Source organism: Passer domesticus, chromosome 9, assembly GCF_036417665.1.
Source record: "Passer domesticus isolate bPasDom1 chromosome 9, bPasDom1.hap1, whole genome shotgun sequence".
In the NCBI taxonomy this organism is placed as follows: domain Eukaryota; kingdom Metazoa; phylum Chordata; class Aves; order Passeriformes; family Passeridae; genus Passer; species Passer domesticus.
Window position 1 is genome coordinate 37,250,634 of NC_087482.1, and position 18,249 is coordinate 37,268,882.

General features: G+C 45.6%; 1 protein-coding gene across 4 annotated transcripts in view; it reads left to right on the plus strand.

The window, feature by feature from the left end:
- Nucleotides 1-18,249, plus strand: part of PLXNB1 (plexin B1) — a 77,077-nt gene that overhangs the window by 36,331 nt on the left and 22,497 nt on the right. For all 4 annotated transcript variants that reach the window (XM_064432770.1, XM_064432771.1, XM_064432772.1 and 1 more), the window contains 11 exons: nt 1,427-2,570; nt 7,082-7,264; nt 7,679-7,807; nt 9,565-9,665; nt 10,337-10,469; nt 11,155-11,311; nt 14,111-14,219; nt 14,318-14,426; nt 15,025-15,885; nt 16,028-16,153; nt 17,205-17,327. In XM_064432770.1, the coding sequence (XP_064288840.1) occupies nt 1,437-2,570; nt 7,082-7,264; nt 7,679-7,807; nt 9,565-9,665; nt 10,337-10,469; nt 11,155-11,311; nt 14,111-14,219; nt 14,318-14,426; nt 15,025-15,885; nt 16,028-16,153; nt 17,205-17,327 (3,165 nt within the window). In that variant the 5' untranslated portion in view covers nt 1,427-1,436. The remainder of the gene's footprint in view (nt 1-1,426; nt 2,571-7,081; nt 7,265-7,678; nt 7,808-9,564; nt 9,666-10,336; nt 10,470-11,154; nt 11,312-14,110; nt 14,220-14,317; nt 14,427-15,024; nt 15,886-16,027; nt 16,154-17,204; nt 17,328-18,249) is intronic.

Here is an 18,249-nt window from a genome sequence, read left to right on the forward strand (position 1 = left end):
AACTTTAACTACAAAATTAATATCACCCCTGAGGAGCTGAGTTGCCAAAATGAGCAGAGCAGATTACAGGGCAGTTCTGGAGGAGATACTGTACTCATCAGCTCCACAGAGCCTCTGACCCAGCTTGGCAGCTGTGTAGCTCTGTGCAGCTTTGATACCCGGTCTGCAAGAGGGAGGGAGGGGTGGAAGGAAATAGATTCACAGCTGCATCACCATCTACTTCTCAATTTAAATGAGGTGGTACTCATAGTAAATTATTGAGTAGTTGCAGCTGTTTCCCTTTCTCCATGGGGAAAGTGTTAATCTAAATGTTGCAGGTACTTATTACCACATTTCCACCAGGCTGTGGGGTTCCCCATCTTGTCCAGAGCAGTTGTTGCCATCCATGGCATGGCTTGAGTGGATCTCAGTAGGTTTCAAAAGGAGCTGGTCTAAATATTCTCTGGAGAGGAGCTGAAAGGTCTGGTGGTTCCCTGGGTCTGCTCCAACATCCACCCTATGTGGACTTGCTTGCGCTTTGAGACATGGGAAGGAATGGAGCATTGTCCACACAACAGTCATGTTTGAATCACCTTTCACAGTACTGGGAGAAGTGCTGTGGAGAAATGAGTGCCAGTAAGAGACTTCTACCCCAGAGAGTGCAGTAACAGGTGAACAGGTAAAGGTGATCTCTCCCTCACCTGGTGTGCTGTGTAACTTCCCAAGAAGAGGGGGTCCCACAGGGTCTGGCTTGGCAGGACTGGGGGCAGACTGATAGCCCCAGAGAGGAGGCTAGGAGCTGATGTGACTGATATTCCAGAGGCTTAATCCTGGCACCCAGGTTCTGCTTGGGTGAGTGATGCTTAGTGGCAGAGATGACATGGGAAGGTTTCTTTTGAAGCACGAGTGGAACAGCTTTAGACCCACAAGAGACTGTTGATAGCCATAAGTGCTAACAAAGAGAGGGTTTAATTATGATATCTAGATCAAATACAGAGTGAAGGGCTTATAAGTTTGCTCCAGTTTGGATCTCAGCCACAGTTTATTTAAACAATGGTCCTGCAGGTTGTGTTTGTCTTAGACAGTGGTTTGTTTTACTGTGGTGTTGCTCATTAACACCATATGCAACATGCTGGCTCCTATGGAAATTTGGTGCTGTCCTGGAGAACTTCCAATACAGCATCGTAGCTCAGCTGTGCAGGAGTCAAGTTAAATGTGGATTTTTTTCTGATGTTACAAGAGTAGTGATCAGCTTCAGTGTTGCATTTACTTGCACTATTGCAGCTTCTCCTGAGGATGCTGTGCCTGTCATCTTGATGTGGAGCTGACTGAATTAAATCTCTGATTCTCCTGAAGGCCTCTTGCTGTGGGTGCTATTGAAGGATTTTTGAGTATAAATCTTTACTTCTGGCTCCAAGGAGTTATAACAGCCTTTCCTCTCTTGCAGAGTGTTTACCATGCCTCTGGGAACGTTCTTCCTTCCTGTTCTCTGTTTCTTGGGAGCATCAATTCCGTGGGGACTGCAGTATGTCACGTTCTCACACAATGCTACAAAATTCCTCCACCTGTCCATGGACTTGGAATCTGGGACCATTTACTTGGGGGCCACCAACTTTCTCTTTCAGCTGTCATCCGACCTGCTGCTGGAGAACATGGTTCAGACTGGGCCAGTTCTGGACAGTAAGGATTGCCTCCCACCGGTCTCAAAGCTGGAGTGCCCTCAGGCACACCACACTGACAATCACAACAAGCTGCTGCTGGTGAACACTGTGCAGAAGGAGCTCATCGTGTGTGGCAGTGTCCACCAGGGGATCTGTGAGAAGAGGAGCCTGGAGTCCATCGACCACGTCCTCTTCCGGCCGGAGAGCCCTGGTGACACTCAGTATGTGGCTGCCAACGATCCCAATATCACCACTGTGGGACTCATCGCCTACTCCAAGGATGAGGTGCCCTTGCTGTTTGTGGGACGAGGGTACACCAGCCGAGGAGTGGGAGGAGGAATTCCTCCCATCACAACCCGGAATCTCCGGGCCCACGGAGGGGATGTTCAAGCAACAGACTCTCACTCCATTTTCTCCTATGAAGAAACAGCAAAACTGGCTGTGGGCCGGCTGTCAGAGTACAACCACCATTTCATTAAATCCTTCACTTACCACTCCAGTGTCTATTTCCTCTTCTACCGGCGGGACCTCAAATCCCAGTCGCGTGAGTACAAGACCTACATCTCGCGCATCTGCCTGGATGACTCCCACTATTACTCGTACGTGGAGTTACCTCTGCTCTGCCAGAGCAAAGCCAACACATACAGCCTCCTGCAGGCAGCCTATGTCACCCGGCCGGGAAAGGAGCTGGCCCAGGGGCAGCTGGACACCGAGGGGGAAGTGCTGTTTGCAGCTTTCTCTGCCTGGCAGGCTTCCTCTGGGAAACTGAGCGAGGAGTCTGCGCTCTGTGTCTACACAATGGAGGAGGTGGATCGCCTGACCAACTGGACTAGGGATGTTTGCTACATGAGAGATGGGAAGTCAGAGGAAGGGACAGAAGTGGCATATATTGAATATGATGTCAGTTCCAACTGTGTCCAGCTGCCAGCGGTAAGTGGCTTTGTACTTTTGAGCAGTCTGCTGCGTGTTCTTGTGTTGCTCTGTGTTCCTGAAGTTGTCTTGCTTACACAGATGGATGTTGAAATCTGGGTTAAAAGCCTTTGGGCTCAGTCTGTTGTGCCCCACATGGGCAGGAGTCCTTGCAGAGGGAGAGGATCTGTATGTGGCAGTGGGAAGAGCATCTGGTGTGACCTGGCCCTGAGGCCTGTCTTGTGGCAATACCAGGCAAGAGCACTGAAGCTGCTGTTCAAGTCATTCTTTATCTGTGTCATCTCCTGGTCTGCACTGCAGGGAAGGAGAGGGGCATGTGTATGTGCTCCTGTGTGTTGGGAAGGGAATTTAAGGGGTGTGCTGGGTCCCTGTTGCTTATAGTGAAGTGCACCTCACAACAGATTCCTGCAAGAACACTCAGGAACAAAAAGGAACATTGTTAGCAAACCAAGTGTCAACAAAGAGATGTTGAAAACCCTCCTAGATGCACTCCTGTGTAACAGATTTTAAGTCACCCTGCTTTGGCAGAGGGGTTGGACTAGATGGTCTCCAGAGGTCCCTTCCAATCCTAATAATTCTGTGATTCTGTGAAAATCCCAGTTTCCTATAGGCTGCTTTAGTCGTGCAGACTTTGGGCACAAGAAAGACCTTCTCCTGAGCTGGCTTTTGTTCTCCAGAGCTGTAAGAGGTGATAGTCCTTTAAGTACAGTGACAAAAGCATGATGGGATGTTGCAGGATGAAAATGTGACCTAAAGTGGCTGTGACCCTGAATTCTCTCCATCTGGCAGCTACACTGGCTGCAAAATCAGGGACAGTGATTCAAACACAGGGCAGCAGTGCTCTCCTGGATGCAGTGTCCTAGCATGAGGCTCTGTGACTATGAGCAGCCTGTTTGCACCAGGGGTATTTCAGGTCCTTAGCAGAGCAGTAGGTTATCTTTTATCTTCTCTCTACAGAACAGAATGTCCAGAGAATTGCCTCTTCCCAGCCTGTTGCTACAAAGAGCAAAGTGTTACCACAGAGCTTTAGAAGTTTCTGGGGTTGGGTGTGTGGCTCAAAACCAGTCTTAAAATTATGGTTTTCCTTTCAGTAGTTAAAGCTGACTGTAGAGTACTTGTGGGACAAGGGAAGGGTAAAGAGCAGACTTGGAGCAGGATGAGTGTGAGGGTAGGAAGAGTTGGGAAGAAAGAGACTGCCCAGCTTGTTGTCTCGCTTTCACTGTATTTCTTAAGCATGTGCTGTGAGTCCTTTGAAAGGCCACATGGAATGACTTATTAGAAGTGATTTTTAGGGAAGCTTAAGGGAGTTAAATGTTGAACAGGTATGAGCAGATGAATTTTTCATTCAAAATTATGCAGAGTACCCTTACACCATTTGATCCAATGGAGAAGTGTATGCACAGGGTGGGAGGAAAAGGCAGTCTGTCTGTGATTCCTGGTGCGTGATCCCAGGGTCCCAGCTGGATGGTTTGGCTTGAGTGGGCTGACCAGAGTGTGATGTCTTATTAACAAGTGTGTCCAATGGTATGTAAATGTCCTAACGAACCTGGTCCTTCACCATTCAGCACACGGTAGCGGTTGTCGCTCAAATTGTATCTAACAGCATGTAAAGGTCTGTGCCAGCTCCAGCCTGCTCCACTCAGGGCTGCGTGGAAGTGGCTGTCAATAAACGTTTTATGCAGGAACAGTTTTAACTTGTTTTCAATGGTGGCAGCTTGTGCTGGATGTAAGGATAATGCTAATTAATTTCATATTTTTCTGCCTCCAAACCTACTAGTGCATAAGGTATGCCCTTTTCCTTAGTTAGTCCTGCCTCTGGATTTCAGCCTAAAAAGGGAGACTAAAATTGAGTTTTACAGTTCAATACAATCTCTTGAACTGGGGGAAAAAAAAAAACCCAGTTTGTTTTCATAAGAATTTCAGATCCAGTACATTTGTTCAGTTTGCTGGCGATTCATTGGTTACAAGATGCAGGAGGCTGCGTGGATGCTGTTTAGTGACTTGATAAATTGGAAGTGTGAAATGTTTCTACAAGGCTTGGGAAGGCTGCATGTCATCTGTGGGTGTAGTTTTCAAGGCATGTATCTTGTCCTTTTGTTTTTAGGCTCTTCATGCCTAGATATAGCTTGCCCTATTGTTTCCTACCTGTGCAGATAGGATACACACAGCAGAATTCACAGCAGCAGCTGCTGCATTTCATTAAGATACTGGATGATTCCTCAAGTGCATTTTCTGCAACGTTGCCAAGATGTTGTTCATTGCAAGCAATTCAAACAGCTTCCATGTAAATTTATATAAGTACTTTATACAGACAGCCCCTGTGAGGCCAGGGCTGGGCTGTGCCAGTGCTGGGAGAGCTTGCACAGGTCATGTTGGTTTATGGTAGATAAATGTTGTGTGTCAGGTGACTTGCCCTTGGCATCACATAAAGGCAACAGCAGTGCTGAGCACGACTGGCTTACAAATATTTCTGACTTGTATGTGGACATTTTTTAAGCAGTCTTTGAAAAATCAGCCAGTAGTAAGGCCATTAGTCTCCAGAATTTGTACAAAGGTTGCAAAAGATATTTAGAATCCCATTCAAAATAAGCACTTAATGCTTTGGAGCATGGAATTTTGGCGGTGGTCTGCTTCCTAATAAATCTTACAGGAATTGGATAGCTGGAGAAATAGGAATCTTTAAGTTGCAAGAACTCTATTGGAAGAAGCTTAAAAATCAAATGACAGGTGTTAAAAAAATGTATACCACTAAAAATGAATGATAGTTTAGAGGATGGTGAAAACTAGCAATCATTAAAAGCTATAACCTCCTCAGACTTTGTCAGAACCTTATACCAAGTGCGGAGAAAAATCATTGAATTAGTATTTGAAAGGAAAACAATAAGGCCCTGGAGTAAAGGCAGTGCTAGTCAAACTGGCATGGCTTGTTAATAGGACTGCTGTGTCAAGCCTTGCTTCCCTGCAAAGATAACAATGCATTTGAGAAGGGAACAGAGCTGAGCAAGTTAAATATATTTTCATGTGGGATTTCCACAGACCTTACCAAAAGCTGCCGATTGCTTCTGGTTTCTCCAGGAAGCAGTCAAGTATTTAAAAAACAAGCAAAGCCAACAACACAAACCACAAAAAAAGGAAGGAAAAAAAGGTAGAAATGGGAGGAGAGGGGAGAAATAGCCAGGTTTTCCCCGGGATCAGTGAGTGGAGATAAGCAGACAGCTCAGGAATGCCATGATGTGCTGTTATCATGGATCTCTGACGGGGGCAGCTCCGTTGCCTGGTGCCGGTTGGTACCGAGCAGCCTGAGCTGCCAAATGCAAAGCCACAGACATCAGACAGAAGGAATATGTAACTCTGCTCACAAGGAGTCTAAATTGAACCATGTTGCCTGAGGCAAGAGAGAGAGCTGGAGTCAGTATGGACTGCACAGTTAATGTGCTGCTCCACGCTCAGCTTTGTCAGAGTAATTAGTGAGGAGCTGGAGAGGAGAGTGAAAACGTTATCCATAAGGGATTTCGTGATGAAAATCTTGAATTTACACAAGCCACATTGTTTGAAGACAAGACACTGATCAATTAAAAAATGGTGGTTTAGATACTAATTGTTGGGTGAACAATCCTGCATTCAGTCTCCAAAAGGATACTGTAAAATTGAAATGGACATGGAACAAGGCACCAACAAAGATATAAAGCAACAGAGGAACTATCCTAGACAAGACTGAGTTTGTTACTTAGGAAAAAGATGAATCATAATGGGATATCTTTTCTCTGCACACAACAAATAGTAAATAAGTTTGCAGCTTTCGTTGTCCCTCTTTAGAATGCAGTAAGTGAAGGTTTGGTGGCACTGGGAGGGAATTAACTGGAACAGAAGAATGACTGTTTCTGCACAGAGCAGTGGAGTTAATGTTCAGAACTCTCACAAGACTTGGAAAGATTGAAGCTGTGTGCAATGATGTCTCTTGTATGTGCTCTCTGATTCCTAAGTGCAGTTAGTGAGCTCTTTGGAGCAGGTTGTGTCCCATCCTGTGTTTATGTGTGTCCTGATTCTACTTCAGTCTTAGAATTTAACTTGTAGGTGTTACAGCAAAACCGGGCAAATGGCTTGAGATGGAACTTGTCTCAAGGTGTCTTTGCACTGGAAACAGAAATTCTCTACTTTTTCCTTTGTTCAGAAAAACACAATCTTCCCCAAAGCAGTATCATGGCAGTGTGTAACAGAAATGGTTTTTTGAGAACTTGAGGGAGTTTCAATGCATTTCATTACTGATGCTGAATGAACTGGCTGAAATGTCTGCAGGATTCTGTGAGGGTGCAGACAGTCAACATACCTAAACTGATTATTAAAATATGGGTGGTTTTGCCCTCAATAAAAAAGCTTAGAGGGGTTAAAGCTGAATTCACTGCTGGAGAATTTGGGTAGAAGGGGGATGGTGGGAAGTGTTAAATGTCCTAACGTTATTTGTACCCATTTTTTTGTGCTGATTTCCCTGTTCTTTTCACTCCTCCAAAAAGGACACCCTGTATGCCTACCCCTGTGGCTCTGACCACACTCCCAGCCCTATGGCCAGCCGGGTGCCCCTGGAAGCAGCCCCTCTCCTGGAGAAAACTGATGCCCGTCTGACAGCTGTGGCAGTGAATGTGGAAGATGGCCACACCATTGCTTTTCTGGGGGACAGCAGAGGAAGGCTGCACAAGGTATGATCTGCACACAGCAAAAAGGATAAAACTAGCCAGGAATGCTCAGGTAGAAGAGGAAAAGGGCAGGTATTAATTTTCCTGGGAAAGTTGGGTTCCTACTAAAGATGGTTACTATCAGATGGTCTCTTCTCACCCTGTACTGTCTGTGAAAAATGTGAATGCCCCAAATGTGGTCACATTGTCTTTGGTTACATCTGCACTGAGCCAGCAGCAGGGCTGGTGCATCCTACGTGGTTTGCACAGGTATTTCTGGGCACGTGCTTCACATGGCTGAAGTCACTGCACAGAGTTCTGGTGGGAGGTTAAAACCCTTGCACACAGCAGCAGTTCCAGTTTGTTTCTGTTGTAGCACATGTGCCCCCAGCTCCTGTGGTGGTGCTTTGCCTGCTCATGACTGTGGCTCTCTTGCAGGTGTACTTGGGAGCCCAGGGAGAGGCACACACCTATGCTTCAGTATCTATCCAGGTGAACAGCAGGGTGAGTGGAGACCTGCTGTTCGACCAGTTTCAGGAGCACCTCTTTGTCATGACCCAGTCAATGGTAAGAGCAATACAATCCTTTCCACAGAGGAGCTGAAAACACTAGTTGTCCAGACAAACTGCTGACTGGAGCAGGGGAGGCAGGGAAACTGCACCTGGCTAAGCCTGTGCTGAGCAGCAGCTGCCTGCCAGTCTTCTTACAGGAATGGGGACTGACCTTTCCCAAAAGCTGGAGGAAGCATGCAGAAAGCTTTTTAGCCTAATCTGTGGCTTGTTTGTGTGTGCATTTTCTGAAGTCTGTCAGGCTGTATCAGCAGTGATGGAGGAATGTGAAATGCAATCTGTAAAAAGCTGCTCTGCTGGCATGAATACAAGGGACCACCAATTCCTGGATTCTGCTGTGTTGAGCAGGAGTTGTTTGGATTACAGTTTGCATCTCCATTTGAGCAGAAGAAAGCCTCTGGGTTCACATGTGACCCATCTTGGTTTTCAGGAGTTAAAAAAGAGAAAAGAGAGATTTTGTGTCATTAAAGTGTAGCTCTTCTGGTTTTAATCAGTTAAAAGATCAAGCTGTTCTTCTGTAACCTAGAAAAAGCAGAAATGTGTGGAAAATGTCTTCAGATAGCAGAGGTGTTCTCTGACCAGGGATATAATAATAGTCTTGCAGATGAAATCAGGCTGTAGAAGGACCCATGTAAAGCAACTTTCTCTTTACCCCTGATTTCTGTAATTCTCTTTGTGCCTAGAGGCAGGTGAAAGAGAAGAGGCATTGCAATGCCTCAGGCTTTTGGGATATTGGTGTCTGCTGAGTAGGAAATCCAGCTATGGATACTTTATTTGAGAGGATTTTTACCACCACTCATATCAGCTCCTTGAACTGGAAAAAAAAAGGATTCTCCTAGCAAAGGAAAAGCAGTCCTTGAGTTACTCTGAAGGAAAGAATAAACAAAAAATGAGAACCACTGCTTCCCTTTACTCCCCCAGTGCACTTTGAGATACTTGTAAAATTTGTAACACTTCAAAGCAGGAGTTGAAATCTGTGAGTGGAAGAAGATTAGGGAAATCTGAAATATATCCTTAACAGTAGTTGTTCTGCCAATTAAAATATGCAAATTACATCATGTACTTAGCAAAAGTAATAGGTCTGGGATTAGAAGTTGGTATTTCAAAGTAGCTGACAGTAGTAGCTGAAGTGTAGTAGCAGATTAAAGAGGGCAAGAGGCTGAAATCAGCAAGGATGGTAAGTTGAAGCAGAAGAATTTTGCAAGTAAAATTTACCCTGAGGTGGCAGAAAGTTTTTATTCCACACTGATCAAAGCTTCAAGGTCTATTTTCAGTCAAAATGATAGTTTTGCCAGGTAGAGCTGGGCAATAGTGCAGATGGAGTCAGAGGCCTCAGCTGTAGCTGCTGTCTCCAGCTTCAGTCACTTATGTGTCAGGACAGAGTCCAGAAAAGCAAAAGAGTGGATGATATTCAGTTGGCTATTCTATAATTCACTTTGTTAAAATGCAGTTTTATGACTAAATACAGTTTCCTGCTTGCAAAATGTGTTGCAGAATAACCAATGAATAGCAATACAGTTTGCTTTCCTCAGTGCTCCTCTACAGCTTGGTGTTTAGATGTCCTTCATCAATATGTGAAATTGCCATTCAAATGGGCTCTGGAAACTTGTTCCCATTTTGTTTGTCTTTAAGGGAGGATAAATTGAGGATCAAAAAGTTGTTTTGATGAGCATGAGGATGATGGGACTTGCTAATTAGCCAATGACCTGGGAGCTGTGTGCTGTGTTTTTCACTTTTCATTTTTTTCTCTGACAGGTAGTAAAGGTTCCCATAATGGAATGTTCCCTATACTTGGACTGTGAATCCTGTCTGGCACTGAAAGATCCCTACTGTGGCTGGTGTGTCCTTCAGGGAAGGTAAGATAGATCCCTCTTCACCTGTAAGGATTTTGGAGGGAGAGTGCCTAGGGATTGTCTCTGCTTACTCTCTTCCTTATATCTGTGTCTAGATTTTGTTTATTTTTAGTTCCTGTATGGGATATTTGCTCTAACTTGCCATTCCTCTCTCTGCTTCCCTCAAACACTGCCAGCAGCAATAGCAGTTGCACACGGGGGCATCTTTCCATTGCTTTTTGGGTCTTTGGCACCACTCACAATTCACATTGTTCATTAGATTCAGCCTGATTTTAGTCTGACTTCAGCTCAAACTACCACATTGCAAGTTTAGAGAAACTATCTTGTCTCTTCTTCTGGTGTCTTATTTAGCACTCTTTTACTACTTGTTCCCCTACTGATGTTGCTTAATGAGATGTGGTTTATTCCAGTGTCTGTGTCTGCCTGCTGGCTTTGCCTCCCTGTAGAAAGTCACAGGAATTAGTTCATGACCCTGAAGCCCAAGAAGTGCTTACCATCCATAATTTCACAACAGTTCATCCTGTTATTGAAGGTGGTGGGAGGCTGGGACTTCAGTGGCTTGTGCAGCAGCTTCCCCAAGACTCTAGCAAGGCTTGAGACAGCCAGTGTCTGCTTGGAAGCCAAACACAAACTGCTGCTCAGGTCTCACAGGGCTTCTTGCTGTTTCCCTGCAGGTGCAGCCGTCGCTCCGAGTGCTTGCGGTCCCGGCTGAGTGAGCAGTGGCTCTGGAGCTTTAACTCCACGCAGCAGTGTCTGTCTGTCCAGTCACTAACTCCAGCCAATATCAGCAGAGAGGAAAAGAGAAATGTGAGTGGGGGTGATCCTCTGATGGTGCTTAAGCTTATAGAAAGTCCTCTGCAAACTGAGGAGTCACAAGTCTTTCTGTTGCTTTCACTGGGGTGCTGAAACACTGAACCTTCAGGCACGTTGTCTGCCTCACATGAGGGACTTATCTCCTGGTACAGCCAAGCTGTTAATTCACTTGTTTGGTTGTTTCGTTGTTTTCTCTGAAACTAAATGTCCTTGCCTGCTAAATTCTGGAGTATGTGATGCCTGCTTGAATGGATATCCTCCTTGTTTTAGTATCTGTAAGGTGCCTGTGTCTGTGCTTTCAGTGTTTCTGTCACTTGCTGTCAGGAAGGCCTGAAAGGAGTGGCCCAAAATTACAGCTCCTGTCTGGCATGTGATAGCTGGCAGAAAAGCTAAGAAGGTGCTGGAGTGATTTGAAGTCTGTCATTGTGTCAGGAGGTGGCAAGAACCTGTCTTTTGCTAGAGGCTTGAGCAGTGGGGGAAGTTATCAGTTGCTGGAGGGATGCCAAGTTCAGTTCAGGAATGGCAAGAGATGATGAATGGAATAGTCAGTCCTAGGAGACATTATAGGAAAATGAGCATTTTTGTAGATAATTACTTTATGGGATTCTTGAAAAAAACAGAACCAACAAATTATATTAAATGAAAGCAAATTATTTACTGGCTATTATTGAACTGACAGATATTCTTGGCCATCTCGGACTTACCTTCTCTGCGTGAGGAAGAATTTTACTCATGTTATTTTGAAGATTACGAAAGCCCAGCGGTTCTGACAGAGTCAGGAATCATGTGCCCTTCTCCAGATCCCAGCCAAGCACCAGCTTTGCCAACAGGAACAGGTTAGTGAAATGCTTTAAATGGGCATAATAGCTCTGATAACATTGTTGGGAGAAAGTCTGTTGTAGGCCATCATATTGCCAGGATTAACAGCCATGAATGTATGTGGACTGTCAGCAGGTGTTCATTTCATTCCTCATAATATCTGTTTGCTTTCTACTTGTGTCACACACTTCCTGTGCTATTTTGGGCTGTTGCCAAATTCCAATGCCAAATTCTGATAGTTGGAAAAGAGATCCTGTTTGAAGGGGTGTATGCAAATCTGAATGTGATCTGAAATGCAGTCTAGAGAGATGGCTGGTTTGGCAGCTTTTTCCTAAATCTGGGGAGAAAACTCTCATAAATATTGCTTTATTGTTAAAACCAATCAAAATGCAACCTTCTCAAAATCCATGTAGTGGGAGAAGGAAATACATAAGGGAAGGCAAGAAGAGACCCATGGTCTTTAAAGAGATAAATAAATCTGCAATGCGGCATAACCTCAGGAAATACACAGTCAGCCTGTGAAGAGTAGCTGGCTGAGTACTGCTGATTGGCCACTCTAAAAACCTGGAAAGTTCTCAATTTGTTTTCTTTGCATTGGATTTTACCCAGCCTGTCAGTGTGAGCTTGGATGAGCTGATCTCTTGTTCATCTGAAGTAAAAGACAGGTGTCCACTGGGACACATTCCACACCATTCACCTAAATGGCTGAACAGATTTTTCTGTGCGAGTATGCAGCTGGCTAGTAGGTATGAAGCAATCTCCATGGACATAACATGACACCAGAACTCAGCTAACACACTCATTCAAACTCCTTCATTTTCAATATTATTTGCAATATTTTAATACCTGGCTTTCACGCTGCTTTAGTCTGGAGCAAACCCACCAGGTCTCCATTCAGGGTGGTCAGGCAGAGGGAAGAGGGCTTCATGCACTGCCACTGCAAGCAGAGTGGGCAGGATTTGCTTCTCTGTTTAGTTGTATGGGCCTGAATGTAAGCACAGTTGTGAAAAATCAGTGTAGATAAAGCCACAGTCTAGTTCTCATTATTCTAGGCTTCAGATATTCTTATCAGCTCCTTTGTAAGTCAGCCTTGCTTTTATTGCAAGATACCTTTCCTACATTGCTTTCATATTGTGTCTGAGACTTATCAAGTGGCTCCTGTTGTGTACCATAAGCTTGCTGGTGGATGGTTTCTGTCTGTTTGATCTATTTGTGTTGTCCTTTTGCTTCCGCGCTGCTTCTCCCACTCATTGAGCTATGGCCAGGCATTCCTAGCACAGAGATTTGCTGTTTAACTGTGCCAGCTTCTTCTTCATGTTCTCTTTTTTCTCAGACTTCCTCTCTCCTTCGCTGTATTGTTATTCCTTCTCTGCGTGGCTTCTGTACTCTGCTAAGATGAATTTGAAGCTGGTAACCAGATTCATACATTGTTTTCTAAATGAGATCTCATTAGGGCCTCAGATACCAATACTTTCCTATTCCTACTTATAATACTTTCCCCAGTTCACTAAAATATTTGCTGTTTTCCAGCTTTATTTTATAGGTTGCATACCAGCTCATCCATCATGTGTAGCTGTTGAGCTCCAAGTTAGTAGCACAAACTCTTGCTCTCAATCTGCAAGTGCTCGACCTCATCTTCTGTACTGTCAAACAGTATTATTGGCAGTCATGGGAAATAATGGCCTTTCTGGAGAAAGGAGTATTTATAAATATGGTGTCATAACCCTGAAATCCTGGGAGGTGTTAGCCCTTCCACCACTGCCAAATGCAATCACCTCAATGACAGTGATAGGAGTTGGCAGTATTGCAGTGACTCCAGCCTCCAGCTGCACAGGATATCCCTTATTTTCTGCACATCCTGGGTTTCAATACACCCTCCATCAATGCTTTGTTAGCATACTGCTTCCCTTGCCATCCTGTCAGGAACCCAGCTTAGATCTGACTGGTTCTTCACATGTTGATTGTTTTGCTGTGACTAGAGATTGCTTGCAAGAGGAGCTCTGAAATCTGATTCTGAGAGGAACAGTGCACAAGGTTCTTGTTACTTTTATTGCAAAGTGCCCTAGAGAAACAGCAGCTGCTGGGCTTGAGCAGAGAGTGCAGTATGCTCCCATTATTTGGAGAACTAATAACCAACTCTCAGGTTGAAGGCATTTGTCTGGGACAAGATTTATAAGCCGATTTAGTACTGTCTTATGCAAAATATCTCCTTCCAGCTGATGCTATCAGCTGCAGTAAGATTTGACCATCTCTGCAGCTGTTTGGTCTACAGAAAACAGTGACAGTCTCTTCTCAAAGAGAACAGGGCTATCCTGAGGGTTGTAATTGAAGTGAAACCTGGATTTTAAAGCAGATAAGCCTTCAGTTGTTGCAAATTAGATTACAAATCTTATAAACCTCTTCCCTGACACTTCTTAGTCTAGTCATAGAACAAAGCTCTCAAGGTAAAGGCAGCATGTGAAGGGCACATCAGTTCTAAGGTTTCATTTTCCTTTGGATGACAAAAGAAGGCAATCAGCTTTGAGCCTCAGTATTACTTCTTCCTGTAATACAGAGATGGCAGTGGAATTACAGAGATAAAGGTGGACAGATCTTCAGACTAGGCTTCTTTCCCATGGGCTGGCAAGAGCTGTCACAAACTACTCCTGATGAACTTGTCCAACCTGTTTTCAGTGTCCATAGGATAATCCAGTGAGGTGCTTAAAGCATGGAAGGGAATCTGCCTCAGTGTCTATCCTAAAGCATGCTGTGTCTCCTAACAGTATGGCAAACTTGTAGGGGCTCCATTTCTAAGAAATTTTTATTTTCATTTTCAGATCATGTCACCATAAAGCTTATAGTGCGTTTCCATGACATCTTCATTGCTTCTGTGGACTTCTCTTTCTATGACTGTGCTGCAGTGGCCCTGCTGTGGAAATCGGCACCGTGAGCACCTGCTTTTTCTCTTCTGTAGTTTTAGGGAGGGTGGCTGTCCCTTTCTGGGTTGTCCAGTCTTAGCAGCTGCTTTTCTGTCATTCCTCCAGGTGCCAGAAGTGTGTGAGCAGTCTCTGGGGATGTAACTGGTGTATCCAGCAGCACCTCTGCACCCACAAAGCAACCTGTGAGGAGGGAACCATTATCTACAATGAAAGGGTACGTCTCCTGCTCAGTCCTAGTCCTGTGTGCTCTCACAGCCTCAGTGAGACAGATCTCTTCTCAGGTAAAATAGCAGCTGTCAGTCACATCAAGCAAGGAGGTGAGCTGTTGGAGCAAAGAGGAGCTCTCCTTGGAGTGACACGAGGCTCTGCATCCCTGATAGATACTACAGCTTTCTGGGGAAGTGCAGTCAGATGAAGAAGGTCACTGTCCTGGGGGTATGCAGCCAGTGTTGTCACAGTGGAAGGAAAAGAGCAAACTGGCAGGGAGGTTGCAACGGGGAGGTGGAACACATGCCCAGTGTGTGGCTGCCACAGGTGGCCTTGCATTTTTGTGGAGGATGAAGACAACAGACCTCCCTCTGAGAGGAGACCAGTGCAGGCATCTGTGGGAAGAGGGAGTGTTGCTGGATCGTCTGCACTGTGAACATTCTCCAATCCCATCGCACAAGATGATACAAGATATGGCTCTCATTAAAATCCAGAGGGTGAAACAGCATCTTGTCTGTGGGAAGTCATACGGAGTGTTTTTCTGCTTGGCTTTTATTGTTTCATGTCTTTCCCTCTTCTCATCTCACCGTGTTCTTTCTTTCTAGGCTCAGATCCCAACTTTGAGCGTGTATCCCTCTTCAGCTGCTCCCCTCACCAAGTCCTCCACCCCAGCCGCCACCATGGCCACAAAGGCTGTCACCACCCCTGTGCACGTGGGCCCGAGCACTGTGCCCCACACGGAGCCCGTCTATGTCACCCCCTCCGCAGCCCCGGAGACCGCGACGGAGCCGGCGCGGAGCCCCGGCTACACCCAGCTGCCCCTCCCCACCGAAGCTGCCTCTCTGCAGGCTGCCACGGAGCCCCCGCTGCCACCGCCAGCAGACAAACCTGTCACCGTGCCAGAGACGACAACTCCTGCTGCATCTGTCCTCTCCAGCCCGTCTAAAAACATGGATCACATAGCCTTGCCCACTGAAGGGCCAGCCACAGCCCAGGAGGCCCGGCACACAGAGCCACCCACCACCCTCGGGGGTAGCCCTCTGCACACATCTGCACTGGCAGCTGTAACACCTTCCCCTCAAGTCACGAGTTTCAAGTGGCCTCCAAGTCCTTTTCCTACCACAGAGGCACTGACATCTGCCATCTCATCTCCCCAGACCCCCAGCCAGGTGCCAGGGAGCCCTGTTGTCTCTGATGATGCTCCTGGGTTGCCAGGAACTGAGCTCCCTGTTTCGGGGCTCCCAACATCAGCTCCCCCAGAGTGGCTGCTGGAGGAAGGCACAGAGCTCCAGGACACAGAGGACTGGATGGATTTGCTGCAGGCTGAGAATGACACATCTCTTTTCTCTGCTTCCACTCTTCTGTCGGGTGATGGCGATTCTTCAGAGAGGGATGTCCCTGACTTTCCCAGGATCCTTCACCCTGACCTCGATTATCAGTATGATGCCCCTGAGTTTTGGGAGGAGGTAAGTTACTGGCCTATTGTAATTCACAGTCTAAGTCTTTGAAGTAACTCTTCACAGCAGTGACTCTTTGAAGTTTTCTTACAGATTGCCAATCTAGTATTTCAGCACACAGGAGGGTTTGTGTCCTATGGTTTTTTTTCAGAGTGAAGAGCCCAGCTGGGGTCCAAATGCATGTCCCTGTGTGCAGGGAATCCAAGGATCTTCGTTGTTTCCAGTCAATGTGGCGAGGAAGATAACACTGCTGGGAAAGAACTTCCACCTCTACCAGGTAGTCAGCTCAATGCCATCACCATCAAGAAATTGCATTAATGCAGGGCACTGTTTGAACTGGCCGCTGGGCTGCTAAAAATATGTGTAAGATACAGGTGTGACTCTGCCTAGGTTTCTCCTAGAGGAATAACCTATTTCTGTACATGAAGAATTCCAGAGCTGGATGTATTCGTGTGTAGAAGGTCACCCAGAGAAAGGGAGAGTACAGGTGTACTTCTCTGCTGGAGAAGATCTGTATGTATTTGGATTAAATTGCACCTGTGCTGCACTGCAGGTGGTAGTTCTTGGAATAACTTTCTGCTGAATCCATCCTGTTTGTTTCTCCATAAGCTGAAGACAAGTCTTCTGTTCCCTTTCCTTTCTGGCATGCTCATGTTAATGTGGCTATTCCTGCCATACCTGAAACTTCAGCAGTGGGGAAAAGCATCCTTGACAGCTGTTTCTTGGGTGTGCCTCTGATAAAAATTCTCTTTGCTTCTCAAGACAGAAATGATTTAGTAACCTTTGACAAAAAAAAAAAATTTAGAACTGTGCAACCCACAGTCTAATTGTTGCTTTATACATTAAACCTGACATACTGCACTGCTCAGAGGAGCAGAGCTGGTTCCAGAGAGATGCATATCTAGCTTTTTTACAGGAAGTATCTAAGCAATTCAGTGGAAGGTTTACAGGAAAGAAACAGGGAGGAGAAATACACACTTACTGGTTTTGACATGCTCTGCCCTAATCTGTGTACTCTATTCTTCATCTCCAAGCTAGTGTTTCACAGGGATGTACTGACATAACTTCACAGTCCCACTGTTTGGGTTTTTTATTTCTCCCTCTGTGCTAGCTTCTCCACACAGTGACACACACACACTCCCTTCTAGGTGTTTTGTGTTGGTTTGCCCTTCCTACATGGAGGCAGTCACAGCACCCTTGAATATAGCATAGAGTTGGCATGGCTTGGTGGGCTGGGGAAAGGTGCTGAACTGGAGAGGCAGGATGACATCTGTGCAGCCCAAAGCTCTGTGTCACTGAGGAATGGTGCCATGTGTCTCCTCCTGCAGGACCAGCAGTGGGACTATGAGTGTGTCTTGAATTTGGAGGGGAGGACAGTGGTGATGGAAGCTTATGTGGAAGGAGAAGAAACAAACAAATCCCTCTGTTATATCACCTGCCAGATGAACCAGGTGAGTGCTGTGCCATTTCACAGTTCACACAGGTGCTGGTTTTCGTCAGCAAGAGAGTAGGACAGAAGGCAAGCTCTGGAGAAAAGAGCATATTTTTAAGTATTTGTAGAATATTTAGCACCCTGGGGCCCTCAGCTATGATGCTGCTGCCTGCCAGTACTGGTACCTTCAGCCTCAGGAAGATTGTGCAGCCTGAGCCACATGACCTCTTGCTGCACTAGGTGTAGCAGGGGGTGGTGCTGTCTCTGAACTGGCCAGCATGGTGCCACTCCTGCTTTAGCTTGAGGCACTGTTGTTTGCCATTCTCTGTATCATGGCTCCTATGATAATTGTTCTTTTGTGAGAAGAAAAATGCTGTTAGTACTGATTTTGTCCTTGGTGATAGAAGCAAGCCTGCGGATTGTAAAATTATCAGGGAAAACTAAAACAGACATGTACACTTATGGATGCTGTGTGAATTTTACTTAAGGCAAGATTTGCAAGCAGAGATGTAATTTTTAGTTTACAAACTCGTATAGTTAAGGGAGAAGAACAACACAGGCTCTTGTGCACGAGCCCTACAGACCAATTATGATCCTACATCGTTTGCTCTACTGAAATTACATAAATGCCAGCTTGAGCAGCTTTCTGAGCAGGTGGCTTGTAGAAAGGAATTGGCCACTTAGAAATGTAGTTAGGAAGTTAAACAAGTATTCTTGTGAGCACAGACTTGGTTTTCAGTGTTCATCTTAGTGAGCCAAAATCTGCTACTCTTTCTAGAGGAGAATTGTGATTGTGAACCATGAGGACAAGCCTGTGCTGCCACTGCCCCAACTAACACTGTCTACATGCATGGAAGTTCCTTGTTTGTGCTGTGCACTTTTCAGTATGGATGCTGGTGCTTCTTGCCTATTCAGCTGATTTGTTTTTGCCTCTGTTAAGT